The 24,507-nt window shown below is 46.3% G+C and overlaps 2 protein-coding genes across 6 annotated transcripts in view; both read left to right on the forward strand.

Annotated features, from left to right (window-relative positions):
- GTF2I (general transcription factor IIi) overlaps positions 1–13,005 on the forward strand; it is a 97,599-nt gene extending 84,594 nt beyond the window's left edge. For all 5 annotated transcript variants that reach the window (XM_006859709.1, XM_006859711.1, XM_006859712.1 and 2 more), the window contains 11 exons: positions 4,581–4,682; positions 5,304–5,369; positions 5,660–5,843; positions 6,692–6,750; positions 7,330–7,410; positions 7,852–7,935; positions 8,470–8,653; positions 9,486–9,514; positions 11,366–11,407; positions 12,084–12,125; positions 12,947–13,005. In XM_006859709.1, the coding sequence (XP_006859771.1) occupies positions 4,581–4,682; positions 5,304–5,369; positions 5,660–5,843; positions 6,692–6,750; positions 7,330–7,410; positions 7,852–7,935; positions 8,470–8,653; positions 9,486–9,514; positions 11,366–11,407; positions 12,084–12,125; positions 12,947–13,005 (932 nt within the window). The remainder of the gene's footprint in view (positions 1–4,580; positions 4,683–5,303; positions 5,370–5,659; positions 5,844–6,691; positions 6,751–7,329; positions 7,411–7,851; positions 7,936–8,469; positions 8,654–9,485; positions 9,515–11,365; positions 11,408–12,083; positions 12,126–12,946) is intronic.
- Positions 13,006–23,355: 10,350 nt separating this feature from the next.
- The window catches only part of NCF1 (neutrophil cytosolic factor 1), a 20,534-nt gene continuing 19,382 nt past the window's right edge, over positions 23,356–24,507 (forward strand). Inside the window, exon 1 of the mRNA XM_006859714.1 lies at positions 23,356–23,427. Coding sequence (XP_006859776.1) covers positions 23,356–23,427 — 72 coding nt within the window. The remainder of the gene's footprint in view (positions 23,428–24,507) is intronic.

Here is a 24,507-nt window from a genome sequence, read left to right on the forward strand (position 1 = left end):
ATAAGCACTGGATATCAGTTGCAACGTTGCTGGTGGAAATCCATCAGCTGCTCCTCAGAAACCCTGTGAAGGGTCACTGAAAGTCAAAACTGACTCAATGGCTCTTAACAACAACAAAATCACATGGATCATAGGTCATGTAGTCATCTTACATACTCACAGATGTTGGATAAATAGGGGAGCAGTTTTATTCCAGAAGAAAAGATGATTGCTGGGAAAGAGAGAAGGACTCTTGGGATCGTGATGGAGGGATACCAGTGCAACTGATAGAAAACTCCAACCATCAGATCAGCAAATGGCTCATGAATTGTGGGGAGTTTTATTTTTCTTTAGTAGAGACCAAAGTAAACGGGTCAGGAAAGAACCAGTGTGGGAAGAGGTACAGTTTATCCTGAAGCCAGCCCTGAGCTCCAGGAGGGACCCTTAATGAAAGAGAGCTGAGACTACAGGTGGATGACAGTTCAGGGACTTGGGGGAAAAGAGAAACGTAGCCAGAGTTTGGTTAACAAGCGTTTTGCTTCTGATTGATCACTGGGATAAGCAACTCAGTTATCATATTTTTATGTAAGTGGCTCGCACAGTTAAATACTTTTTTGCAAACTGTGCAATCTACTCAGTTTTCTATGCACATTACTAATGTGGACGCATTATATGTGAAAATACTTATTTTTGAGGCAGAGTGTGGGAATTTTGAGTATCTGTGATTGGGCTTGTTATAGGTAAATGAGGGGACACCCACGACTCTTAGGGAAGGAGGAGGGGGTGTTTACAATAAACTGTTCGTCAGATCACAGAAGTTACGTGGGCTTCCCCCACTGTCACCTGGTGTTCAGGATCACAGGGGTCAGATAAATTCAGCAGTGTCACAGACAGAGAACCTGTTTTCTCATAACAAAGTGCAGCAGACCCCTTTGAGATTTACGGACATCATATACCAGTTTAATAATCACTTGTTTCAAAAATAACCAAGTTCCATAAGATCTGAGGAAAGTCTGTCTCATTAACAAGGCGCCATTCCTTTGCTGAGTGGCCTCAGGAAGAATGTTAAGGTGTGTGGGGTGGGCCATATCGCACACACTTGGGAAGCCAGCAGCCCTGGGACTGAGATACAATCACAGTCAAAGGGAGGACTGAATCTGAGTCACCGCATACCTCAGAGAGAAAAGCTTGTTAAAATGAGACCTTGCTGGCAAAGTAGGATTTCACCAGATGGCCACCCAGGAAGAGCTTTCTGGAGAAGGAGCATTGTGGGCAGAGGCGCCTCTTAGAAGACAGTCTGAGACTTGGGGTGTTGACTAGTCACCTCATGTTCCTGGAAGCAGCCGATTGCAGAGGCATGATTGGTGGATGCTCTCTTCACTTGATGGGTGTCTCTTTGTGTGAAGCTGCTGAATAACTAATGAATGATCCTACAATGTCATTAGGGTGCTTCGATGACTGGTCGCCATGAGGACCGAGGGTAAATTCAGAAGGAAAGGCAGGTGGGGAGATGAGTGGCCCCCACGATCTTGCGTACCTGAGCATAGGTGAAGCAATGGAGAAGAAGTAAGCGTGGTCCTTTCAGATTGGAGAGGCTGCTTATTTCCAGCTGTTGGATTGTAAAGAACCTGAGCATTTGTGTGCACTGTGGGGCATATACTTTTCTCTCTTGGGTGAATCTTCAGGAGTTCATTTGCTGGGTTTTTAACTTGCCAAGAAAAAACCTAGCTGTTTATCAGAGTGCCACGTACAGCAGTGTGTGAGAATTCCAGTTTCCACAGCTTCACTTGGTATTGTCAGTTCCACTCCATTTAGTTGTTCTAGAAGGTGTGTGGGGTTCATCTCTGTGGTTAGAATTTGCATGTCTCTGGTGATTGAATAACTCTGAGAACTTTCTAGGTGCTTACTAGAAATTTGTATATCTTCACATACTTATATAAATATTTTCAGACGATGATGTTCAGTGCCTTCGAGTCTGTTCCAGTTCACCATGACCCTGTAGAGGGTTTCCAAGGAACGGCTGTGGGTCTGAACCATTAACCTTTCAGTCATCAGTCCAGTGTCTACTTTAAAGTGCCACACCACACGACATGTTTTCAGATGCTATTTGTAAATATTCTCCCAATCTGTAGGCTCTATAGTGACATCTGCTGTTTTAGTCATGATTTTTGTCTCTTCTGCCCATTTTTCCTCATTATTATTTGTATTAGTGTATTAGTATTTCTGTGTGATATTTAGTGTGTTTCTGCTGTCGCCTTTATGGTAGCCTTCTTTCTTGTTTACATTGGACACACTTTTCCTACCTTCTCAAGTAGAAGCTTTTATCATTGATGTGTAAAGCTTTCATTTTTTTGTAACAATAAACACTTAAAGTTATAAATGTATCCCCAGTGCTGTTATGGCGTTCTTACAACATAAAGGAGTGATATATTTTTTGGAGACCAATAAGTCTTGGTGTGGCACCATAGACTAAACACTGGACTGCTAATAAAAAGGCTGGCAGTTCAAACCCATCAGCTGCTCCTTGGAAATCCTATAGAGGGTCGTTACGAGTCAGAACCAACTCGGCAGTACTTAACAACAGCAAACTAAAAAATGAATGTTTAAACTATATATTGTTGTTGTTGTTAAGTGCCGTCGAGTCGGTTCCGACCCATAGCGACCCTGTACAGGGTTTCCGAGGGTGTAAATCTTTACGGGAGTAGGAAACCTCATCTTTCTCCCGCGGAGCGGCTGGTAGTTTCGAACCGCTGACCTTAAGGTTCGCAGCCCGATTCGTAACCACTACGCTACCAGAGCTCTCTCAAACTATATATTAGCCACAGAATTAGAATTGTACAGATTTTGATACATTTTGTTTTCATTATCAGTTAAAAAATACTTTAAAATTTTTGTTTTTTGTTTTTAATCGAGTATTTCAGAAGTGTTATTTAGTTTCTAAGTATTTGGATAAACTTCTAATACAATTTCATTTTGGTCATAGAGCAGACTGTGTATGATTGGAAGTGTTGTACAATGTATCCCAGGGCCCATTTATGTTGGTAAACATTTACAGTGAACTTGAAAAGAACACAAGTTCATTCTGTCAAGTATCAGGAAAAAGCTTTCGTTCCTGAGGATAAGTTTGATAAAATATACTGTCTCTGGTTATCCAAGTATGTTCCTCTGGTTGACTTACTGATTAAGTATTCAAGAGGATGGTTTATAACAGGGAGGTCAGACTGCCCAGAGACCTAAGTTTTCCCAACCAGCTACCAAGAGCAGTGAGACGAACAGAAACAGCCCAGCGATCATCCTGTCTTTGGAAGAGCCAGGAAAGGCCATGACTTGAGCTTTTCAGGTCCAGAAACGAGACAAGGCCGCCTTGGGACTGGTTTCTCTCTCAGTAGCAGGTCCTGGTAGCACACTTCAGTAGAGACTGGAGTGCCGGGCTGTGCCTTTAAAGCAGTTAACTACGGTTTCTCTCAAGTGTTCGCAACTTGCTTCCTGTCATGCCTCCTTGTATTAAACACCTGCTTCATTGTCATGGAGTCTCAGTAGGGGTGACCATCAGGGAACCTTCCTGGCCAGTGTCATAAAACTGTAGTCATGGCCGTTAGTGCAAGATATACCAGGCTGCAATGCCAGCTGTTGAAGCATACCTCTCATCACGGCACTGGCTGAGGACAGAAATGGGTTTTATTCAGGAGTTTGAACTCATTCACGTCTAGAATGCTGACTGATGTTATACAGGGAATGCAGGTAGGTTCCGTCCCTACCCAGGCTCAGTCGGGGCAGGCTCCCCTGGCTAACTCAGAGCTGTGAGGTGAGTCTCAGTTCCACAAGTATGTCAGAGAGCCGACACAGGGGTTAAGACCGCGGGGGCCCTCTGTGGGGTCCATACTTCAGCCGTACCACTGTCCTCACTTCTCAGTCTCCCCATCCATACAGCAGGGCCAACGGTGCTTCCTCATTCTGTTTTGAGGAATAAACGAGTGACCCACGGAACACGCTTGGCACGGTCCCAGTGTGGTCCATCCCAGGCACGTACTGTTCCTGTTCTTGCTGGGGAAGCTTTTGAAGGACAGTGACGGGCCAGAACCAACCTGGACATTGGGAAAGTTGACCTTTCTTGGTGTATCCTAAGATTGTTGGTGATTTTCCCCTTATCTTGGCTCTTGTTTTCATTTTTTTTAAAAAGTCATCAGCATGCATTAGATGCTTATTGTTGAAGCATCAAGATCTGAAATTTGTAAGAATTCAGAGAAAGTCCTGTCAGAGCTGGTCATGAACCCACAGGAGAGCTTCGTGGTGGAGATCATGGGGCCACAGCTGAGCTTTCAATTAAGGATTCAATGAAAAATGGGCAGCAAGCCTGTTCCACAAGGATACGGTGACATCACTCACCCAGTGAGGCAGAAAGTTGCTTGTTTGGGGGGATGTCAGGCCGGAGGTGTGACCCGAGCGGAGCACCCATCTTCACTGTGGACACTGTTTGTAAGCTGGCTTTACACTTTCTGACACAGCCTAGACCTGACGAGGGCACCCCCAGGAAACCCCATCGTTCTAGGGTATGTGTGCTTATTTTGATTGATTGATTGATTTTTTTCATTCTTGTTTAGGCCCTAATAACAACAATCCTCAAACCTCAGCTGTTCGAACCCCTACCCAGACCAACGGTTCTAACGTTCCCTTCAAGCCTCGAGGGAGAGAGTTTTCTTTTGGTAAATGTGCATTTTGCGTACTAAAATCATCGCATTTGAGCTATAAGAAATTATTAAGAATGCTTTATTTTACCAGGTGAATTTGCTTTTTCAATTAGTCAGTGTATGTCCACACAGATTGTAGAATCAAAAATGTCAGAGTTTGAATCCCGCCTCACTGCTTTATAACTCTGTGACCTCAGGCAAGCTACTGCAACTTTCTGTGCTTCTCATCTTCCTTCCCTATGTGAAGGGGATAACATTACGTCCTGCCTCATAGGGCTCTTCTGAGCTTTATAAATAGGGTCCCCTTCAAAGTGCCTTAGACTATCTAGCAGTTGATAGACACTATACTTGATTTTGGGGGAGATATGTTTTTCTTTATCTTTTTTTTCTCCCCTCCTTTTTCAGTTCATTTGATTATATTTCATTTACTTGCAGTCAACACTTTAGTTATAGAGTAAATGGTTTAATAATTTGCATGATTACAGTAGTTGTTAGAATATAACATTGTAAAAACTGAGGTGTTTTTAATGTTGTGTTTCTTAAAGTAGAAAATTATCTCAGGTGCATGATAAAATCAGATGGATAGTGGTGTACATTGTTAAGTTTCACAAAGAGCTGTCTTCTGTTCCCACACAGAGGCCTGGAATGCCAAAATCACGGACCTAAAACAGAAAGTTGAAAATCTTTTCAATGAAAAATGCGGTACGTCTGTTTTGGCACATTATTATTGAAGTGGTTGGTCACTTTTGTTTACTAGGAGAAAGGGCAGAAAAAAGTAACATTATAAGTGCTGGAGCTTTTTCAGACTTGGATTTCAGAATCTTTCCCCCTTGTCTCATGAATCATCAGAGTATTGAGTGAAAATGAATGTGATTTTAACCAATTTCAGCAGTGCACAAAAACTACAGGCGTCGTTTTTTGAAACATTTGTTATGTGCGCGTGTTAAATACAGTTTGTAAGAGGTGTTTGTGTGTGTGTGTGTGATTTATAGGTGAAGCTCTTGGCCTTAAACAAGCTGTGAAGGTGCCATTCGCATTGTTTGAATCTTTCCCGGAAGACTTCTACGTGGAAGGCTTACCTGAAGGTGTACCATTTCGAAGACCATCTACTTTTGGCATTCCGAGGCTGGAGAAGATACTTAGAAACAAAGCCAAGATTAAGTTCATCATTAAAAAGTAAGGCAGTTCAGTGAAACAGCAGTGGCCCTGGGTCCATAAGAAATCCAAAGCAGGGAGGTGGGTTCAGGCATATCAGAGGGGGATGGTCACTTGATGGGCTCTCCACCTGCCCACGGTACATGTGTACTGCTGGGCGCTGCTGGAATGTAAGCCGGGTTCAGGTTTATAAAGACGTTTTACCTTGATGGGCACAATTGGAGTACTAACACAGTTTGCTCAGTGCTCACTGGAAATGGCCTGAACTGCTTTGGGATTATGGAAAGTGGCCTGGTCAACCACTCACTCTAGCTGCTGCTGCTTCCGAGAGAGCTTGGAGCCTCATGTCTCACAGCTGTCTTGTCTTTTGTGCTGAGCATGTTGGTGCACTTCTTGTTTTCTTTCTCGAGTCTGGCACTGACTAATGTTCTGGATGTATTTTGACTGTGGGAAGAAACTCCTGCGAAATTTGGGATTAGGGTGGGGAGGTTGTCAAAGGCAGTGGGGATGGGGATAGATTTCAGGATAGCCGTTACCGTTTGTTTTGTGTGTGTGTTTTGTTTTGTTTTGTTTTTAATAAATGTGCTCTTCCTGTACTCCCATCACAATGATTTGACTATTGTTAAATGCTTTCGAGTCGTATCTGACTCAGGAGCAGCTGATGAGTTTGAACTGCCAAACACGTGACTGGTTAGCAGTCTAGTGCTTATGTTATAGCACCACACCAGGACTCCCGATGCGATAGCTACCTACAACAAAGTATAGGTTGTTTCCTCTTTTGCATATTTCGTCACATACATAAATGTACTAACATAAATTTTACATATACTGTGGTGGCACACATGTTTTTTCTCTGTTGCTGTTTATAGACCAGAAATGTTTGAGACTGCAATTAAGGAGAGCACCGCTGCCTCTAAGAGCCCCCCACGTGAGTGTCGCCGGTTGAACACGCGTTTTTAGAAAGCCACGGCCAGCTGCAGGAAACAAGCCAGGAGGGCGATTCAGAATGCGGCCATCCTGCTAGCTGTCCCTCCGTGCCGCAGTGATTCATGCTTTGGCTGTGACCATCCACTCAGCACCTCCAGGAAGGAGAATAAGAGTGGACACACAGTCCTTCCGGAAGCTCCTATCACGTTAGCTTAACAAAACATACCTTATAAAGAAACAGCCCTGAGCAAGATTGGGTTAAAATCCTCTTGTGTAGCCTGAATTGTAAGCATATCACCCCTGATTATTCTTAACTTTTTAAAAAGTAACACTTTCGAGGAAATGAATCCGCCCCACGCAGTCATCCAGCTCTGCTTCCAGAAATACGCCCTGAGCTGTGGGCCCTGGGTAATGGAGCACTCATCTGGAGCAGGCTCATCGCCAGCTCCTGTTTTTGCTTCGTTTTGTTTAATTGAGGAAATGTGCACCAAAATTTTAACCAACACAACTTCCATTTCTTGGTTATTATAAGATTTGGCTGTGTTTTCTATAAATTCTAACCTGTAATTTCTATTTTAAGGAAAAATAAATTCGTCGCCCAGTGTTAATACTACTGCATCGGGTGTTGAGGACCTGAACATCATTCAGGTGACAATTCCAGGTACGCTTGTTCTACGCCTTTATTGTCACTTATGGGACGTTTTCCCTCTAATTTTTGCAGACTTCCATGACATGGGTTCCTGGGGATCCCTACGAATCAGTCACATGGCCACTCCTTCTCCCGTGCCCATGTACAGCTGTTAACCAGTTACAATACCCTGTCATTGAGCCTGAAACCGCTCTAGTCAGCTGCTGGACTTAGCGGCAGCACACCTTGTTAGGGGTCCACACGTGTGGTCTTCTGTTTCATTGAATGTGCCTAAAACATGCCAAAGCAACCTTTTCACTTTGCTGTTAAATTTTGAAATCATTTCAAACTCGGATTAGTCCAAAAATGTTTGAATAGTCAAAACCGTAAGCCAAATGAGACATCAGAGCTCCTCTGACTGACTTGGAATGAGAGTACAGTGTGAAGTTGTGGATTTTCTCTCCCTCTTTGAAGATGATGATAATGAACGACTGTCCAAAGTTGAAAAAGCAAGACAGCTAAGAGAGCAGGTGAATGATCTCTTCAGTCGGAAATTTGGTAAGTTTTGTTCTTCCAAAGTCTAGTGTGAAATAAGCAGGGATACTGTGTTTTCATGAGGTCTTTTGTAATCTCTATATCAGAAAAAGAAATTACAATGGAAAATAAGGTGTGGGTGGAAGTGGGTATGTTGGAGGCTTTTTTGGTGGGGGTTAGTTAGACTCCTTTCCTAAGATAAGAGTCCATTACTACTGGTCAGGTTTTAAATCAGTAAAATGAAGCTCTGTACATCGTTCAAGGCGCTATGGTGGCACTGTGAGATGAGCACTAGAACTGCCACCTTCTGCTTCAAACTGGTGGTTCAAGCCCCCCAGCCGCTCTGCAGGAGAAAGATGAGGTGGTCTGTCCTGGAAAGATGACCGTCTGTGGGGTCACTCGGAGTCACAGTCACGTTGATGGCCATGGGTTTGGGTTGGTACTGTTGAAGGTTGCCTGAAGTATGGAGGACCTCAGCTCACAGTGGGGACAGCGGGGACTAGGCTTCTCTTGCTTTCATCACTTAATCTCGGCTTTCATGTTGTGATCTCACCCCAGGCGAAGCCATAGGTATGAGTTTCCCTGTGAAGGTTCCCTACAGGAAAATCACCATCAACCCAGGCTGCGTGGTGGTGGACGGCATGCCCCCGGGCGTGTCATTCAAAGCCCCCAGTTACCTGGAAATCAGTTCCATGCGGAGGATCTTAGATTCTGCCGAGTTTATCAAGTTCACTGTCATCCGGTGAGTGGGTGGCACTTGCCTCTTCCCTCCCTGTTTGGTCATAGGCAATAAGAGGGTGGAGGGTCTGAAGTAATTTATTCTGCATTGGGATCCTGTGAGGTTCGCCACCCCCCTCCCTGAACTGACTTCTTAACATCCCTGGTTGTTGAGGCAGAGATAGGCACACCATGGCCTATGGGCCAAATCTACTTGCCAGCTGTTTTGATGATCATTTTTTAAGATACAGTAGCACGTGCTTACATACTGTGGTTGCTTCTGAGTGGCGATGATAAGAGTGGAGTAGCTGCAGCAGGCAGATTGCCTGTGGAACCTGCAGGGTTTGCACTGGCCACTTGTGAGCCAAACCACTGTTTTCCTCCTCTGTGGAAAGAGAATGCTCATTGTTTGCTCCCGGTCCAGGCAGGAACCATGCTGTCTGCCCTCTCTCAGCCTTCCAGAATTGCACTCCCTCATGGGTACTTTTCACAATACCTATCAACAAGTATGCATCTTTCCATCCACTGCTCCTCCTCCAACCCCCCCAGAAATCCTCCCATGACAAAATACTCAGTCCGTCCACTGCCAGCTCCCCAGTGTCTCTGATGCAAACGGGTTAGGACCGGCACTCTGAAACCTTGGCATGTGTTCAGCTCAATCCTCCCTCCCAGGTGTTCCTTCTCCCCTTTGCCACTCATCTCCCGACCCCTCTCCACAACCTTACCTTCACTCATGCCCTCTGTGCCCTTGTCTGTATGCCTAGGTTCTTTTCCCTTATCTTTAATGTAGATTTTCTAACAACGACCCTTAGTAGTTAATTCATGTATGTGTATCTTCCGTTTGTTTCTCTCCTTAGACCATTTCCAGGACTTGTGATTAATAACCGTGAGTATTTTATGAAGATTATGTTTATTTGTTTGTACGGGGGTGTGTGTATGTGTGTGTGTGCATGTGTTACTTCACTGACGACCAGAAAGGCGTGGTCGTGGTGGTTGGGTCCTCAGTATCACCCTGCAAACACTTCCTAGCAGTTAAATTGGGCAAGTTTCTAACCTTTCATCTGCAGTTTAACTTATTATAAAGTGGGAATGCTAGTGGTACCCATATAGGAGGCTTGGTTGTTTTGTGCCGTGTAGTCGGTTCCGACCCATAGCAACCCTGTACAGGGTTTCCGAGGCTGTAAATCTTTACGGGAGCAGAAAGCCTCATCTTTCTCCCATGGAACAGCTGGTAGTTTCGAACTGCTGACCTTGCGGTTTGCAGCCCAATTCGTAACCACTACGCTGTCAGAGCATTTTAAATGACTCGGTATTGATAAAACACCCAAAATGGGCAAGTTCCTGTTGGCATTTGTGAATGAAGTTGTATTAAAAACACAGCCCCACTCTCTCACTGAAGACAGCCTGGCGTAGTTGCAGCAAAGCCTTGGTGACCCCAAAAGCCTTCATGTTCACTCACCTACAACAGTACCTTGCTGTGTTACAGCCTCAGTACAGGCAGTCCCTCGTTGTTGTTGTTGTTGTTGTTAAAATGCTCACGGTGCTGGACTGTCATGACAAGTGTGTGATTGGGTGTGATTCAGCTTGTAGGCCTTCCTGGCACACACTGAGAATCCAGTGCTGTTGGCTAGAACACATGTCAGTGCCCTTCAGTTTCCCTAACGGTCCTGTCATTTCAGATAGTATTTTGACCAATTCTTCATTGTGCTAGTTTATTTTGTGTTACCAGACTCATTTTGTTATTAAAAATTTACCAAAAGCAAAAATCATCATTTTCTGATACCCTTCTTAGACCCCTTATCCCATTTAGCTTTGTTTTCCCTTCGGAATTACTGTTTGGAGTCTTTGAGATGCATTTATAATTAAGTAATCTAGTCCCTGGCGTCCTGGTGTGGCACTGTAGGATAAGCACTGAACTGCTCACCACAAAGTTGGTGGTTCAAACCCTCCAGCTGCTCCTTGGAAACCCTGGGTGGGGTTGCTGTGAGTTGGAACCGACTTGACGGCACTTGATGAGAAATTCTCTTCCTTCACTTGTTCACTAGGGGAGAGCCGGGAAGTCATGCGGTGCTCACGGCTGCCTGCTGTCTGTCACCCTGTTCCTAGGCTTTCACTCTGGAGTCTCATGGCTTTAGTGGCTTCTCTTCTGCTTCTGTTTTGAGATCCATTTTATCCCACAACTGGTTTGTGTATTTCCCCAAACCAGGACTTAATTTTCACAAGTTCTGGTTGTCGTGGAACTTCCTGGACAAGCTGGTCAGTGTCAGGGAATGTTGAGAAGGAAGATCGGCCCCGCTTCATTGTGGTCATCATTTTTGTGACACTCCGTTCGAGCACACTAGGACGTTGTCATTTAAAGACTCCCATGCTCAATTTTTTAAACCCTCTTATCCTAATTCATGTGTTTTCAGTGTATACATAGGTTTTCGTTTTCAAAGAATGTTAAATTTTAAGCCTGCCTGCCCCTTAGTTTATGTTGAAAATGCTAGGAATTTTATTCTCTAGGTACAGTGGGCTATAAATCCTATTAAATTTCAGTAAAATACTGCCTGTTATGTTGGACTTGGGTCATGAGGATGGAGAGTGGGCAGGGGAACTTCAAAAAGTTCAGGAAACTGGAATGAAAAGATAATGGAATTTCCCCATGAACTTCTTTAGTCCCTTTATATATAAAAATGCTTTTCGTGTGTAACAACCACAAAATTGTCAAGACTTAATGAATCTGCTTTGTTTTCAGAGCTGGTTGATCAGACTGAGTCCGAAGGCCCCGTGATACAAGGTAAACGGAGCAGAATAGATGGCAGGGTCGTATCTCCTCCTGTAGCTTCATGGGTGACATTACCCAGCCCTGAGGAAAGCTGCTTACATGGTGTGCGGGCGAGCACACACCACACACACACACTTTCTCTCTCCATCTTTCTGTCTGCGACTCCATGTTTGGAAGCCTGGGCACCTGCCATGTGAGCCCACAGTCATGGATCAGGCATAATGTCAGGAAGCCCAAGACTGAGATCTCAGAATGAATGCCACTCAACTTCAACCTTGGTACTGTCCTTAGTTTCTAACAGTTGCTGGACACTTGAATTACTCAGCCAGCGTCATGTTTGTTTTTCAAATTGGCTAGACGTGCACATTGTGGTTTTTAAAAGTTCCTTGTTAACAAGTGGGTAAGCTAACTGAGCCTCCCATTGTCTTCCTCTTCTGTAAGAGGGAAATGGCAGACACGAGAAGGAACTTCTGGCTTTGGTGTCAGAGACATGGTAGGACTGAGTGCTAACGGAATACATTTCCGACAAGTGAAATTTTCACTGTATAGTTATAATAATTGTGTTTCCTTCTGTGAATCTGTGGCGATTACCTAGTGCTTTGTATACGACATCTGAGGCGCTTTCTTCTCTCTCACTCTCTCCTGGCTCTTTAACTGTGGGAGTAAACCTTCCTGTGTTTCTCTCCAGAATCCTCGGAGCCCAGCCAGTTGGAGGTTCCCGCATCAGAAGGTAAAAGGATCGTCCAGTTTCTTAAAATCTGAATTCCTTAAAACTTTCATTGGGACTAAGGGTGAATTGTGTTCTTAAAGCTAGTTTGACTAGAGCCTCGTGGTGGTTTTGTTCTTTTATTTCGGGCTGAAAGGGATTTGCAGTTTATACAAGGGGGATTTGAAAGTTCATGGGAAAATGAAATTGAAATTGATCCTTGAGGTGGAAACTGCAGTTGACGAAGGTTGACTCGAGCTCGTCTTTCTTCCCTCTGTGTGCTTCCCTTCTGGTGCGTTGATCTTCCCCAAACCATGCTGCCTTACGGCCCCTGCCTCCCTCCCTCCCTCCCATCTTTTCTTGGAGGGGCTTGGGGTGTTAGAATTAATCTTATACCTGGTGTGTGTGGCACACTAGCTGTGAGGTTGTCTGTAACCCAAGCCATTGGAGGACCTGTTCATACCTAGGAGCCACGAGTTACCCTAGCAACTGAATACCTGAGTGTGCACATCTTGAGAAATAAAAAAATGCCGTAACACGCATTGCAAAGAAAGCTAATAGAGTTTTCCCACAAACTGTCTGAAGCCCCCGTGTATAGAAACTGGGATCTTCTGCGCTTTTCCTCAGATGACTCTTTGTGAATTCTGGAACAGTCCAATGACTATATGACAAGGAGAGTGTGTCTGTCCTTTATATACATAGAAATCGTATGGCTGCTTAGGATGTCATCATTTTCATTCCTAACTAAGCCTCTTCTTAGTGAAGCATTTGCTGTGAATGGGTTTCTAACTGAGCAGCTTGTGCTGGTGGTGTAACTGACCCTGCCCTTTGACCTCTCTTGGCAGAAATAAAGGACACTGATGGGAACTCGCAGATCAAGCAAGAACCAGACCCGACGTGGTAGACATCTTCCCTCCTTGGGTAAACCCCTCTCCTGTGTCCATTTGTCCTCACTTGCACAGTCATAAGTTACTGGGTTCTCCCTGCATCCGCCTGCCCACCCGCTTTCAGGGCTGCAGAAGGCAAGTGGGAAGATTCAAACAGAGAGCTCTGACCCTGAATGAGTATTTTGCCTTGAGAGGAAAATGAGTTTGTTTCTGTTGCAGACGGGTGAACCTTTTGCTCATGATAAGATTTCACTAAGAGTCAGTATCATTACACTGACTTGCTTGTCAGGTTGCACTCAGCCGGCACCTGCTTGCCTGTTAGAGTTTCCAGTCTAGTCATGTCATTGCAGATGTCCTGAGCTTGCCCAGACTGGTAGTGTGATGGGCAGCGGTAGACCAACAGTGGGAGAACCCTGCTTCTCCATCCCTGTGTAACCAAGCCCCTGAAGTTCAGTGTGTAGTGTCTGGGAGGGAGTTGTGGGTTCCCATAGCAGACTGGTGATACAGTGGACTGACCGTCTCTGTCGGTTGGTGACGTGCGTCATTCTGCGAGTACATGTCAGCCCAAGTGAATTTCTCCAGATTTACAAGTTGAGAGCTTTATGAATGTTCCGTTCCTGTAATCTTCCTGCTTGTTTGTTTTATCTCCTGTTCTAGCCTAAAGTATCAGTGGTTGAGAAGAGCTCTTCGGACCGTTACCGCCCCAAGCTGTGTAATAGACTTGTATAACAGAAGTACCTTCTATACAAACCTTTTTTCTACTTTTAGATAGAAATGTCTACTTTTTCAGCAGTTCTGTGAATTGAATGAAAGAGCAGCATGACTGGATTTGGAACGGCTGGCTCACTTTGGAATGTATTATAAGGGTTTTACAGCAATGTGGGGAAACGACAGGGAACATGGCAGGGACGAGTTGCATCAGATTTTGTACGGATCGGCAGAGCCGTCAGCCACCGGTGTTTGTTTTCCAGTCAAGTGAAGATACCTCCTACTGGAACATCTCAGCTTCTGCAGTGAAAAAAACACCTGTGATAGTTCAGTTCTGTAGGTTTTTTCTATTGGAAAAAAATCATTTGGATGCTCCTTTGTTCACAACTCTCCTTGATGGCTGGGTGAACAATCCGTATCTGTATATTTGACTAAACCTTTTCCTAAGCTGTCTACCAGGCTTCCTATGGTTTTTAATCATCATTAAAACACACCCCCCATCTGGATCACCTAGCAAGTCAGCAAGAGGTCTGTACCGCAGCGTGTGGGTTTCAGACGAATTAGAACCTCTGCCACTCTTACTTTGTGTCCAAATAAAGTACGTGGTGTATCCAAAGGTTCCCATCAGGTCTGAGCACTGAGGCAGCTGAATGACACTAAAGTCTCGCTATCATGTAACTAACCTGTTGTGGCGTGGAGCTCTGTGGAACACGCTTCCAGCCTGGCTCACTCACGGATTTCCTTTGCCCCGGTTATCTTCTATTTCTACTTGTAACACTGAGATTCCAGTGTGGGGAGTTACGGGCTCAGCAAGAGAATTACAAACCCGTTTGTAGGAGGGTCTTAACGTGTTGAGATTTCAAACACGATCTGAGTTGTAAAATACCAACGATATGAAAAGCTAGAGTATGTGATGGCATAGAATTTTCATTAGCTTTATCACAATATTCACAATGGAGAATTATATTACATGGTAGCAGAAATAGGCATTTTTATGTGTTGCTTATATTTTACCTCAAATTAAATTGTAGATATAGGGTAATCAATAAAATCCATCCATGCCTTCCACACACTAACTCATTTCTTCTAAGATGTGTTCCTGATTATGTCTGGGGAAATTCCTGGGTGGTTCGGTGATAGGCGGTCCTAAGAGGTTTAGGGGCCGCGCTGTTCCAAGCATTAGTGCGGTGTTTCTAAGACCACTGGGCTCATCCAGTGGAGCCCCCAGCTTTCTATATGGGACGTGTCACCTGGGAATGGAGAGCAGCTGAAGCAGGATTTGGAGGTCAGGGCGTCTCCCATACCCCTCTACAGTAGAGCCCCTGGCCTCCACTCCGTCCTGTGTTCAGGGAACACATGGGCATTCACCTGGGACCTGCCAGTCAGCACAATGACGAGTGGGCAGCTGGTAGACCCTCTTTCCTGTGCAGCGTCTTTACAACGACCCTCCCCACCTGTCTGCCTTCTCCCGGAGAACTGCATCCACCATCCAGAGTCAGACGGCCTTACACTCTCCTTAGACGTGGTCCACTCTGCAGTACACAGGACAGCATCAGACGGCCCCCCATTCTCCTTAGACGTGGTCCACTATACCACTCATTTGAATACAGATTTGTGTGGTGATAGGGTTACCAGGGAACTGTATCCAAGCTCCCCATCAGTTTAGTGTATTTTGTTCCATATCTGTATATATACTTGTGTATGTGCATACACACTGTATGAAGACAGTGAACAGTACAAAACACACATAGATGAAAACGTTCACTTAAAATGCCCTCAAATGTGCCCAGGAGAGAGCCCCACAGAATCAGTGTGACGTCTCCCACACGGTGACTTTTTCACGTGTTAGTACTCCCCTCTCCTACCCCACTGCATCTCCTATGCAGCAGACAGGCCCAACCTCTCCCCACAGCGCTGAGCCTCAGACGTGGCTGCATTGTCCTCCACTGCAGACTCGAGGTGGTGCTCAGTCCAATGAACCCTTCCTGTGGTCCTGGCGGCGCCACTGCTTCCTCAGGGGTGACTTACCCACTTGTTTCCCTACTGGCCATGGGGTCAGGGCTGAGGGCATGTTAAAAAAGGACAGCAGTAATGCCCTCGGGAGTCCAGTGACAATGGACAATAAGAAGCCTTCATCTACTGGATAGAGTTATAGGAAATTCATTCTTAAATTCTCTGAGGAGGGGGATGGTTGAAGTTAACCATTAAAACAAAGGCTCGGTAAAGACTGGACTACAAAATCAATCAAGTTCATTCTTGTTATTAGTGTTTGTACCCCATAAAGTCCCTATGAACACTGGACACTTGGGAGCCTTGTTCTACCTCGGCAGGGCCGTTTTCTTTTTGGTGACTGGGTGGGTCTGTAAATGCAGGATTCAGGAATGAGGTATCACCTGTCAACTCCCTGATTCAACAGTCTTTCAAGGTCTGACTTATTTTGCCAAGCAGTGCTGTAGATAACCGGGGACACACATTTTGTGACCATATTCAAACGCTTTTGGAAGCTGGTTATGTTTTAGGGGATAGAAGACCCCAAATTCAAATGTATGTTGTGTTAGGTGCTGGTGAGTAAGTTCTGACGCATAGCAACCCTGTATAGGGTTTCCAAGGAGGAACAGGTGAGTTTGAACTGCTGACCTTGCACTTTAAGCCAACCTTACGGTCAAGTACTTATCCTGCAATGCCACACCAGGACTCCCAAGTGTATATTGTGGTGGTGGTGTGGTGTGGAGTCAGTTCCAACTCATAGGGTTTCCTCTTCTTCAGCACGACTGGTAGTTTTGTACAGCTGATATTGAAGTTAGTTGTCTGACTCGTAATCACTATGCTTACTCATTGTGAGCCTGTACAGGGTTTCCAAGGAGTGGCTGATGAGTTTGAACCACCAACCTTGCAATTCAAACTGACTTTGCGGTCCAGCGCATTAACCCACAGCACCACACCAGTGCTCCAATGTATATTATGGAGACCCCTTTAAAGTCATAGTCTCCACATGAGGGAGACTATGAGCCAGCAGCCATAATGGTGCCCAAGGAAGTCACATCTAAGTGGCTAATTTATAGCACATAGGGAAGCAAAGGAGATTCATCAGGAAATCATGTTCGGCAGTGGATGAGTTCATCGCAGGAGGAGGTCAGACTACGGAAGCCACAAGGGACAGTTACAGATGAGGAAAGCTCACAGGATTGCTTCTGGGGCCCTTGGGATGATAACCCTGGTGCCCCAATTACATTGTGGGTAAATCCCGGAGTGGGAGATTGTTCTTCCCTGCTTTCTCCAAGTCATCACGTGTCAAGTTATTGAGGAAGGTGCCTGAACTTACGTCCAGGCTCTGACTGCACACAGCCTTCTGAAGGTAAAGATGCCCTTAGATTCCAGGCTCAAACCATTAATCATGTATACATTTTCACCAGAAATAATAAAATCAAAGGAATGTCTACATCTGAATCACAAATACTGTGAACTGAGTTGGGCTAAGTGCTAAACCCCATTCCAAGCTGCCGGCCTTCAGTCGTGTTGGAGCTGAATCACTTCCCTGCGCAGTCTCTGCCCTGGGCGTCAGGTGCCAACACTGGAAGCTCTTGTACTTCTCTGGGTCACCTAGACTTAATGCACGCAAGTGTGCCATCTCAAGTCAACACTATGGAATACCTTGATCTTCACTGATTTAAATCATCTGATACGTAAAGCGAGGTTAAACGTACTGGCTGTGCTAAAATAGTTTTGAAAGGAACCTGAGTAGCATAGTGATTCTGAGCTTTTAACCACACAGTCAGCAGTTCAAATCTACCAGCCGCTCCTCGGGAGAAAAATGGGGCTTTCTGCTTCCATAAATATCGACAGCTTCGGAAACCCTATGCAGGGTCGCTATGAGTCAGAACCGGCTTCACAGCTCATCACCTCCATGAAGTGAAGCAGACAGCCGTGCAGTTGCCTTGGAGCGTCGGAGCAGTGGTCAGGACTTGAACCCCAATCTTTACCCCTCTGTGCATCCAACTGTGGATGGCAGGCAGCTCCCACCTCAGCAGTTTGGCTGTGCTGAGCCTCCTTCCGCCCTCATTTCCACTGCGGCTTTTTCTCAGAGATCAGAGTCCAGTAGCGTGATGAGACTTCCCCAGTCTCACTACCACACTTGATCCCTAGTCTGAATAACCTCAGGGGGCTTGGACAGGCATTGGCATCTCCTGAAAGTGCCTCGTGGCATGCCCAGCTTCCCTAGTGGATGCCCTTTTTCTGGACTTGAATTCTGAAGATGTTTTGTCATGGGCGGGGAGAAGGGCAGGGTTTTAGGAAGGAGGTTGCTTTCTTTGATGTAACAACCCGTCCCTGCACTTTCTGAACCTGTAAATGACCAGAGTGTTGCTTCCCTTGCCATTTGGATGATCAGTTGCCTACACTTGAAGCGCCTCCTTGAAAGGGCAGAATTGGAAAGCAGCTGTGACTGGTGGTGGAAATCATGTGTCCCCAAGTATGGTGGCAAGAAACAAAAGACCATGTGGCCATCTTCACACTGGAACTGGGTTTCCTTAGCTTCCCTACCCTCATGGTGAACTTGATGTGTTACCTCACCTTCCTGTCCTCCCCACATCCAAGACACACACCTTGTGGTTTTATTTTGAGGAAGTGTCAGGAAACAGCCCTGAAAACAAGATCTGATGCAACAGCAGTTTGTCAAGGTGTTTCCTGCCTGGCTTCCTTCCCAGAAGCAAGAGTAGATCAGTGGAGGGCACTCTACAGGAGTCTCCAAACTGCTCATTTAAAGCCTCCCAGTGCCCTAGAGTAACTGCCTGCAGCAGTGCCTGCCGGTCTGAACACAAGTGCCCCCACTCTTCTAGCAAGGGCTGTGGGAAGACCCGCCTCCGGAAGCTTACTGGGTCTGTGGATTGGATGCTTTGTGATGTATAGTGGGTTTGTCCTCCCCTTCTATTATGGTGAACTAAAATCCACTAGGAAACTGATAAGGACACCATCAATGTCTTTTGGACAGTTGTTAAGGAGAACCATGTTGGAGCAGCAGCCCCCTCCCCCCAGTGTGTATCCAGGAAGCTGGAGCAAATTCTGAAGTCGATGATCCTAGAGTTCCATTTGTTGTTCAAGAGACGAGGCTTCAAGCCCTGCTTATGTGAGATGGGGCACTGCAAGGTGGTGTGAAGGGTCCCCTCTGTCCCCCATCATCTTCATTGGGAAGGGGTAGAGATACCTCTCCTCTGACAGTCCCCGCTGCCAGCTGACTGCTGTGTGTCTCTTAAGCCCCATCCTCTCACTGGAATACAGAGTTTAAACCACCAAACCCCCAACAGTGGCAGCGTGTATTTAACATCTGTGATTGTTTTTATTCAAATAACTTACCAGAGCTCAGTCAGGACACTGTTAACCAGGAAGTGGCTGCTGAGGACAAAAAGGCCAGTCCCTGGGGTCTTCCCAGCCCGAGTGGGGCCTGCCCCCGAGAGCTTCCTTGTCTGTCACACAAGTGTTGCCTGAGGCCAGCTCTATGCTTTGATTACTGCCCTCAGCCTGGCCTGGCCTGAAAAAAGTCAGTGTTTACTGAAAGTGGCCACAGTCCAACCCGTAGATCCACCCAGCCTTGGGCAGAGCCCACCCAACGCTGAGCTGTCCCTGCACCAGCCCAAGGCGACACCACCCATCCGAGCTCTGCCACATGTCTCCCCGTGCTCAGTGGGGTCCCAGGGGCTGGCCTGAGGACTGGTATGGGGATCTGACAGCAGGGAGGCTTTCAGTTTGATCAAGAATTGTCCCTTAGTAACAGACGGTTTATCCCAACCCAGGAATCCTGCAATTCTCTCTCTCTCAAAGAGGTCCAAGAGGGCAGGGCCCAGCCTCACATGCAGACACAAATGCCCCCACTGGCCCAGCCTCTAGGATTTCCTGGTTATGGAACTGGACAGCTCAGCCCATGTAGGGAAGACCCAAGTTCCTGAGAAAGGAAAAGGGCACAAATGAGAGGCCAAGCCTGGCCTGGGGGCTGGACCTTCCTGAATACTGGCTCCTGCCTCAAAAGCCCACCACCCCCCATGTTCAAGAGCAAGATGGAAGCCCAGTGCTTCAGAGTGTGGGCTTGAGGTCCAGACTGAGTTCAAATCCCACTTCTGCCCTAACCAGCAACTTGTTTCCCCTCTCTGTGCCTCAGTTTCCCCATCTACAAAAGGGCGATAATAGACCCAACCTGACAGACTCATTATGACCATAAGATGTGGTCACAAGTATAAGGTACCTCACGAGGGATGTATGCTTTCTGTTAGACATAGGAGGATTCAAGGCTCTGGTATTCTAACACCTAGGTGTCTGCTTTATAATGACAGTTTTACAAGAATTAGTTAAACTACATTTTTCTTCCGTTTTCTCTATTTCACAATGTTGTGAAGCGCCATCCAGTCTATTCTGACTTAATGCGGTTTCCGAGGAACCACCACTCTTATAGTTAGCAGTTCTGTGCTTATCCGACAGTGTCACACCAGGACTCCTTATTAAAGAACCTTTCATGCATTTCCTCCTCCATGTCTGCTTTTCATTCTTTGTTTTCTTCCCTCATCTAGTCCCCTGCTTGTTCCATCCATGCATGAAGATAAGTGTTGCCTCAGTCTGACAAGAGGGCAGAGAGAGGCCTTCGGTCTGCTGGGCACATCTGGAGAAGCAAGGCGTGGGTTGGGGTGGGCTGCAAGCTTGGGGGAACCTGGGGACACAGCTCGGAGACTCAGCTGGCCCTCCCTGGGCAAGACAGTTACACAATAGTGGAAAGTCCACAGGGAAGGAAGTGTCAGGGGCCAATGACAGTACCCTGGAGGGTTCTGCTTGGCCCACGAAGCAGGCTTCTTCCACCCGCCCAGGTGAACAAGGCTGTGTGGCTAGTTTCAGTGCTGGGACCTTCTGGGCAGCCCAGCTTGGGGACAGGGAAGACCAGAGACAGAGAGGGATTACTTGATGAACAGCCATTGAGAGGCAAAGGTCTGAGCCCTGCCTTTGGCAATAGCCTTCAGACGTGGAGCCGAGTGAGGGAAGATAGTCATGGAATGATGCCATCACCACCCAGCTTCCATGCGTGTTGTTAAGTGCCGTCGAGACGGTTCCATCGCATAGTATTTCCGAGGAGCTGATGGTGAGTTTGAACCACTGACCTTGTGATTCAAACTGACCTTGCAGTCCAGCGCATTAACCCACAGCATCACACCAGGACTCCTCTTCCATGCGTGGGGCTGGAGTAATTCTCAGAAAGTGGGCACATCACGTAGTTGGCTTTTCTATCACTGTCATGGCCCAGGGATCACCAGCACCTTGCTTCCGCACCACAGTCCCCACAGAGCACCTGCTGGGGTCTGTCCCCCCGCAGCAATTCTGTGTGGGGACATCCTGTATCATCAATGGAGAGGATAAGCCAGGACCACCTCGCTGGTGACCTCAGAGGCAGGCAAGGGACAGTGGAAAGATGTGCCTTTCTCTTTCAGAACAGACGGAATGGATCCTGCACCTCTCCCTTTAAAAAAAAACAAAACATACATATATATATATATGTATATTTTTTTTTATTCCTATGCTAACTGACCATGGTGTTCCCTGAAACTATCTATGGTCTGAGCCCCCAGACCCAGCAACTCATTCCCTCAAGGCATTTGATATTATCTAAGAAACATTCAGAGTTTTGTCCTGTGTATATTCCACCATTAGGAGCCCTAGAAGGTTGACGGACTGTGAGTTGGACTGCTAACTGCAAGGTCAGCAGTTCAAATCTACCAGCTGCTCTGTAGGAGAAAGACGAGGCTTTCTGATAAGCACTGAACTACTACCTGCAAAGTTTGCAGTTCAAACCCACGAGCCGCTCCTTGGAAACCCTATACAGGGTCGCTATAAGTTTGAAACCAATTCTGTGGCACACACCCACCTTCATCATCACCACCATGCTCCATCACATTCATGGATTTATTTGCAGCAAAGGTAACTGTTGTTGTTGTGAAGTGCCATCGAGTCGATTCCGACCCATAGCGACCCTGTATAGGGTTTCCAAGGAGCAGCTGGTGGGTGTGAACAGCCGAACTTGTGGTCTGCAGTCCAGTGTGTCTCTATAGTGCCTCACCAGAAGTCCTCAGTATGGAGTATACCTCAAAAAAAAGAAGAAAACAAAAATCAATGCTAATGGGCCAGTAAGCAAACATCATGATAAATGGACAAAAGATTGTTGTTAGGTGCCATCAAGTCAGTACCGACTCAGCGACCTTATGCACAGCAGAACGAAACACTGCCCGATCCTGGGCCAACCTCATTACTGTTGCCACGCTTGAGTCCATCCATGCTGCCACTTGGCCAATCCATCTCGTTGGAGGTCTTCCTCTTTGATTTCATTTTATTTGGACCCACAATCAATGTTCAGGGAAGCAGCAGTCAAGAAATTAAATGGTGTTTACAAATCTGCTGCAAAAGATGTCTTGAAAGCGTTCAAAGGCAAAGATGTCACTAAGGTACACATGAACCAAGCCAGGGTATTTTCAATGGCCTCATATACACATGAAAGCTGGACAATGAATGAGGAAGACTGGAGAACAATTGATTCATTTGAGCTGCAGTGTCGACGATACTACTGGTTTACCAGATGAGTGAATGAATCTTGTTAGAAGTGCAGCCAGAATGCTCCTTCACAGGAACAATGGATATACATCATGTCCTCAGGAGGGACCAGGTCCTCGGAGAAGGACATCATGCTTGGTAAAGTTGTTATTTTTGTTAAGTGCTGTCGAGTCAATTCTGACTTATGTTGTTGTTATGTGCCGTGGAATCGGTTCCGACTCATAGGGACCCTGTACAGGGTTTCTGAGGCTGTAAATCTTTACGGGAGCAGAAAGCCTCATCTTTCTCCCGCGGAACAGCTGGTAGTTTCCAACTGCTGACCTTGTGGTTCGCAGCCCGATTCATAACCGCTACGCTACCAGAGCTCCTTAATTCTGACTTATAGCAACCCCCATATAAGGTCCCCAAGGATCAGCTGGTGCCTTTGAACCACTAGCCTTGTGGTTAGCAGTCCAGTGCTTATCCTACAGCACCACACCAGGACTCCTGGTAAAGTAGAGGTTCAGCAAAAAAGACAGATTGATCCAATGATGGCAATGATGGGATCGGACATAATTGTGAGGATGGCCCATAACCGGGCACTATTTCATTCTGTTGGCTATAGGTCACTATGAGTCAGAGCTATCTCGACAGCACTTAACATGAAGACTCTGGAGAAAAGTAAAGATGGAAATGGATTTGGAGGTGTGAAGTTCTACTACTTGATGTCAAGGAAGATGCATTTGAGCACAGTATGTGGGGAAGAAGGTTCATGGAGGCAGAGTAGGTGCAAAAGCCCTGAGGTCAGAGAAGGCAGTGTGTTCTAGAAACAGCTATGAGGACAGGGTCCAGGGTCACGCTCAGTCCTGCACGTGTGTGCGTGTGTGTGTGTGTATGTGTGTGTGGCTCCCCACTTCCATCCTGAACACTCCCCAGAAACTGAAAGAAGAAGCAAAGCCCTTACAGCACCCAACAACCACCCCCCCACCACCCCCCACACACACACCCAGCCAGTCCCCGGCAGAGGTAACTTCTTCTTTCCAACACATTTAAGGCCCGACTGGGAGCGGCAGGGAGCAAAAAGGCCCACAGTCCCGCCATCCACCATGGGAGACACCTTCATCCGCCACATCGCCCTCCTGGGCTTCGAGAAGCGATTCGTGCCCAGCCAGCACTACGTGAGTAGTGGGAGTCCCTCCCCTGCCGGAAGCCCCCCTCATGGCACCCCTGGGATGGGGTGAGGGCTGACATCTCAATCTGCCCCGTCTGAGTCCGCGGTGTATGTGCACCCTTTGAAAAACATGTGAGCCCACCTCTGGCTCTCCCTATCCCTTACAGTCAGCTCACCCCCTTCTCCTTCAGTCCAGATAGGGATCTGCGCTGCCCATGGGCTCTACGGGACCATCTTGTCCCTTAGGAAGGGAACCCTAGGGTGCCAGATATACAGTCTGATCCCCTGTAATAGGATGCACTCCCACAGAGGCTGAAAAATATTCCCACCTAGTGTGGCACTGTAGGATAAAGCACTGAACCTCAAGGTTGGCAGTTCAAACTCACCAGCCGCTCCTTGGAAACCCTATACAGCGTCATTATGAGTCAGAACTGACTTGATGGCATTTAACAACAAAAACCTACACTGGGGGTCTGGGGAAATGTCTGCCCTGAGTCCCCCACTCATCAGGAGGCCCCTAGATCCAGGGGGCCATGGCCAGATAAAGTCCATAAAGATGTTATGAGCTCAGCTCTTTCTTTTTCCTTTTTAAGTTTTAATTCTGAAATAATTTCAAATTTACAGTAGGTTCCCCTTTAAGAGATACCAGCAGCTCCTCTATTTCTTCACTGAGATTCTCTTTCTTTCTCTCTCTGAACATACATTTCCTGAATCATTTGAGAGTAAATTGTAGACACAGTGTTTTGATAAAGTATACCCCTAAATACTGTAGTGCGGTTTTTATCTTGAAGTCAAGACCATTTTCTTACATAACCATAGTGCAGATGTGTCGGAACCAGGAAACCAGTTACTCCACCAGCAGTGCCCACCCCATGACTTCATTCCCATTACTCCAGACTTCCTCAGTGATAGGTTTTTAGGGTCCAGGAGCCAATTTGTGATTTCTTGTCAACGGTCCTTTTTCTTCTTTAATCTAGAACACTTTTAATCAATCTGTTTTCATCTTTCTCAACTTCTACATTTTGAAGTGAGCGGCTCAGTTATTGCGCAGGCTACCCCTCAGCTTGGGTGTGTCTGTGTTTCTTCA

This window comes from Chrysochloris asiatica, unplaced genomic scaffold (genome assembly GCF_000296735.1).
Source record: "Chrysochloris asiatica unplaced genomic scaffold, ChrAsi1.0 scaffold00034, whole genome shotgun sequence".
NCBI classification, from domain to species: Eukaryota; Metazoa; Chordata; class Mammalia; order Afrosoricida; family Chrysochloridae; genus Chrysochloris; species Chrysochloris asiatica.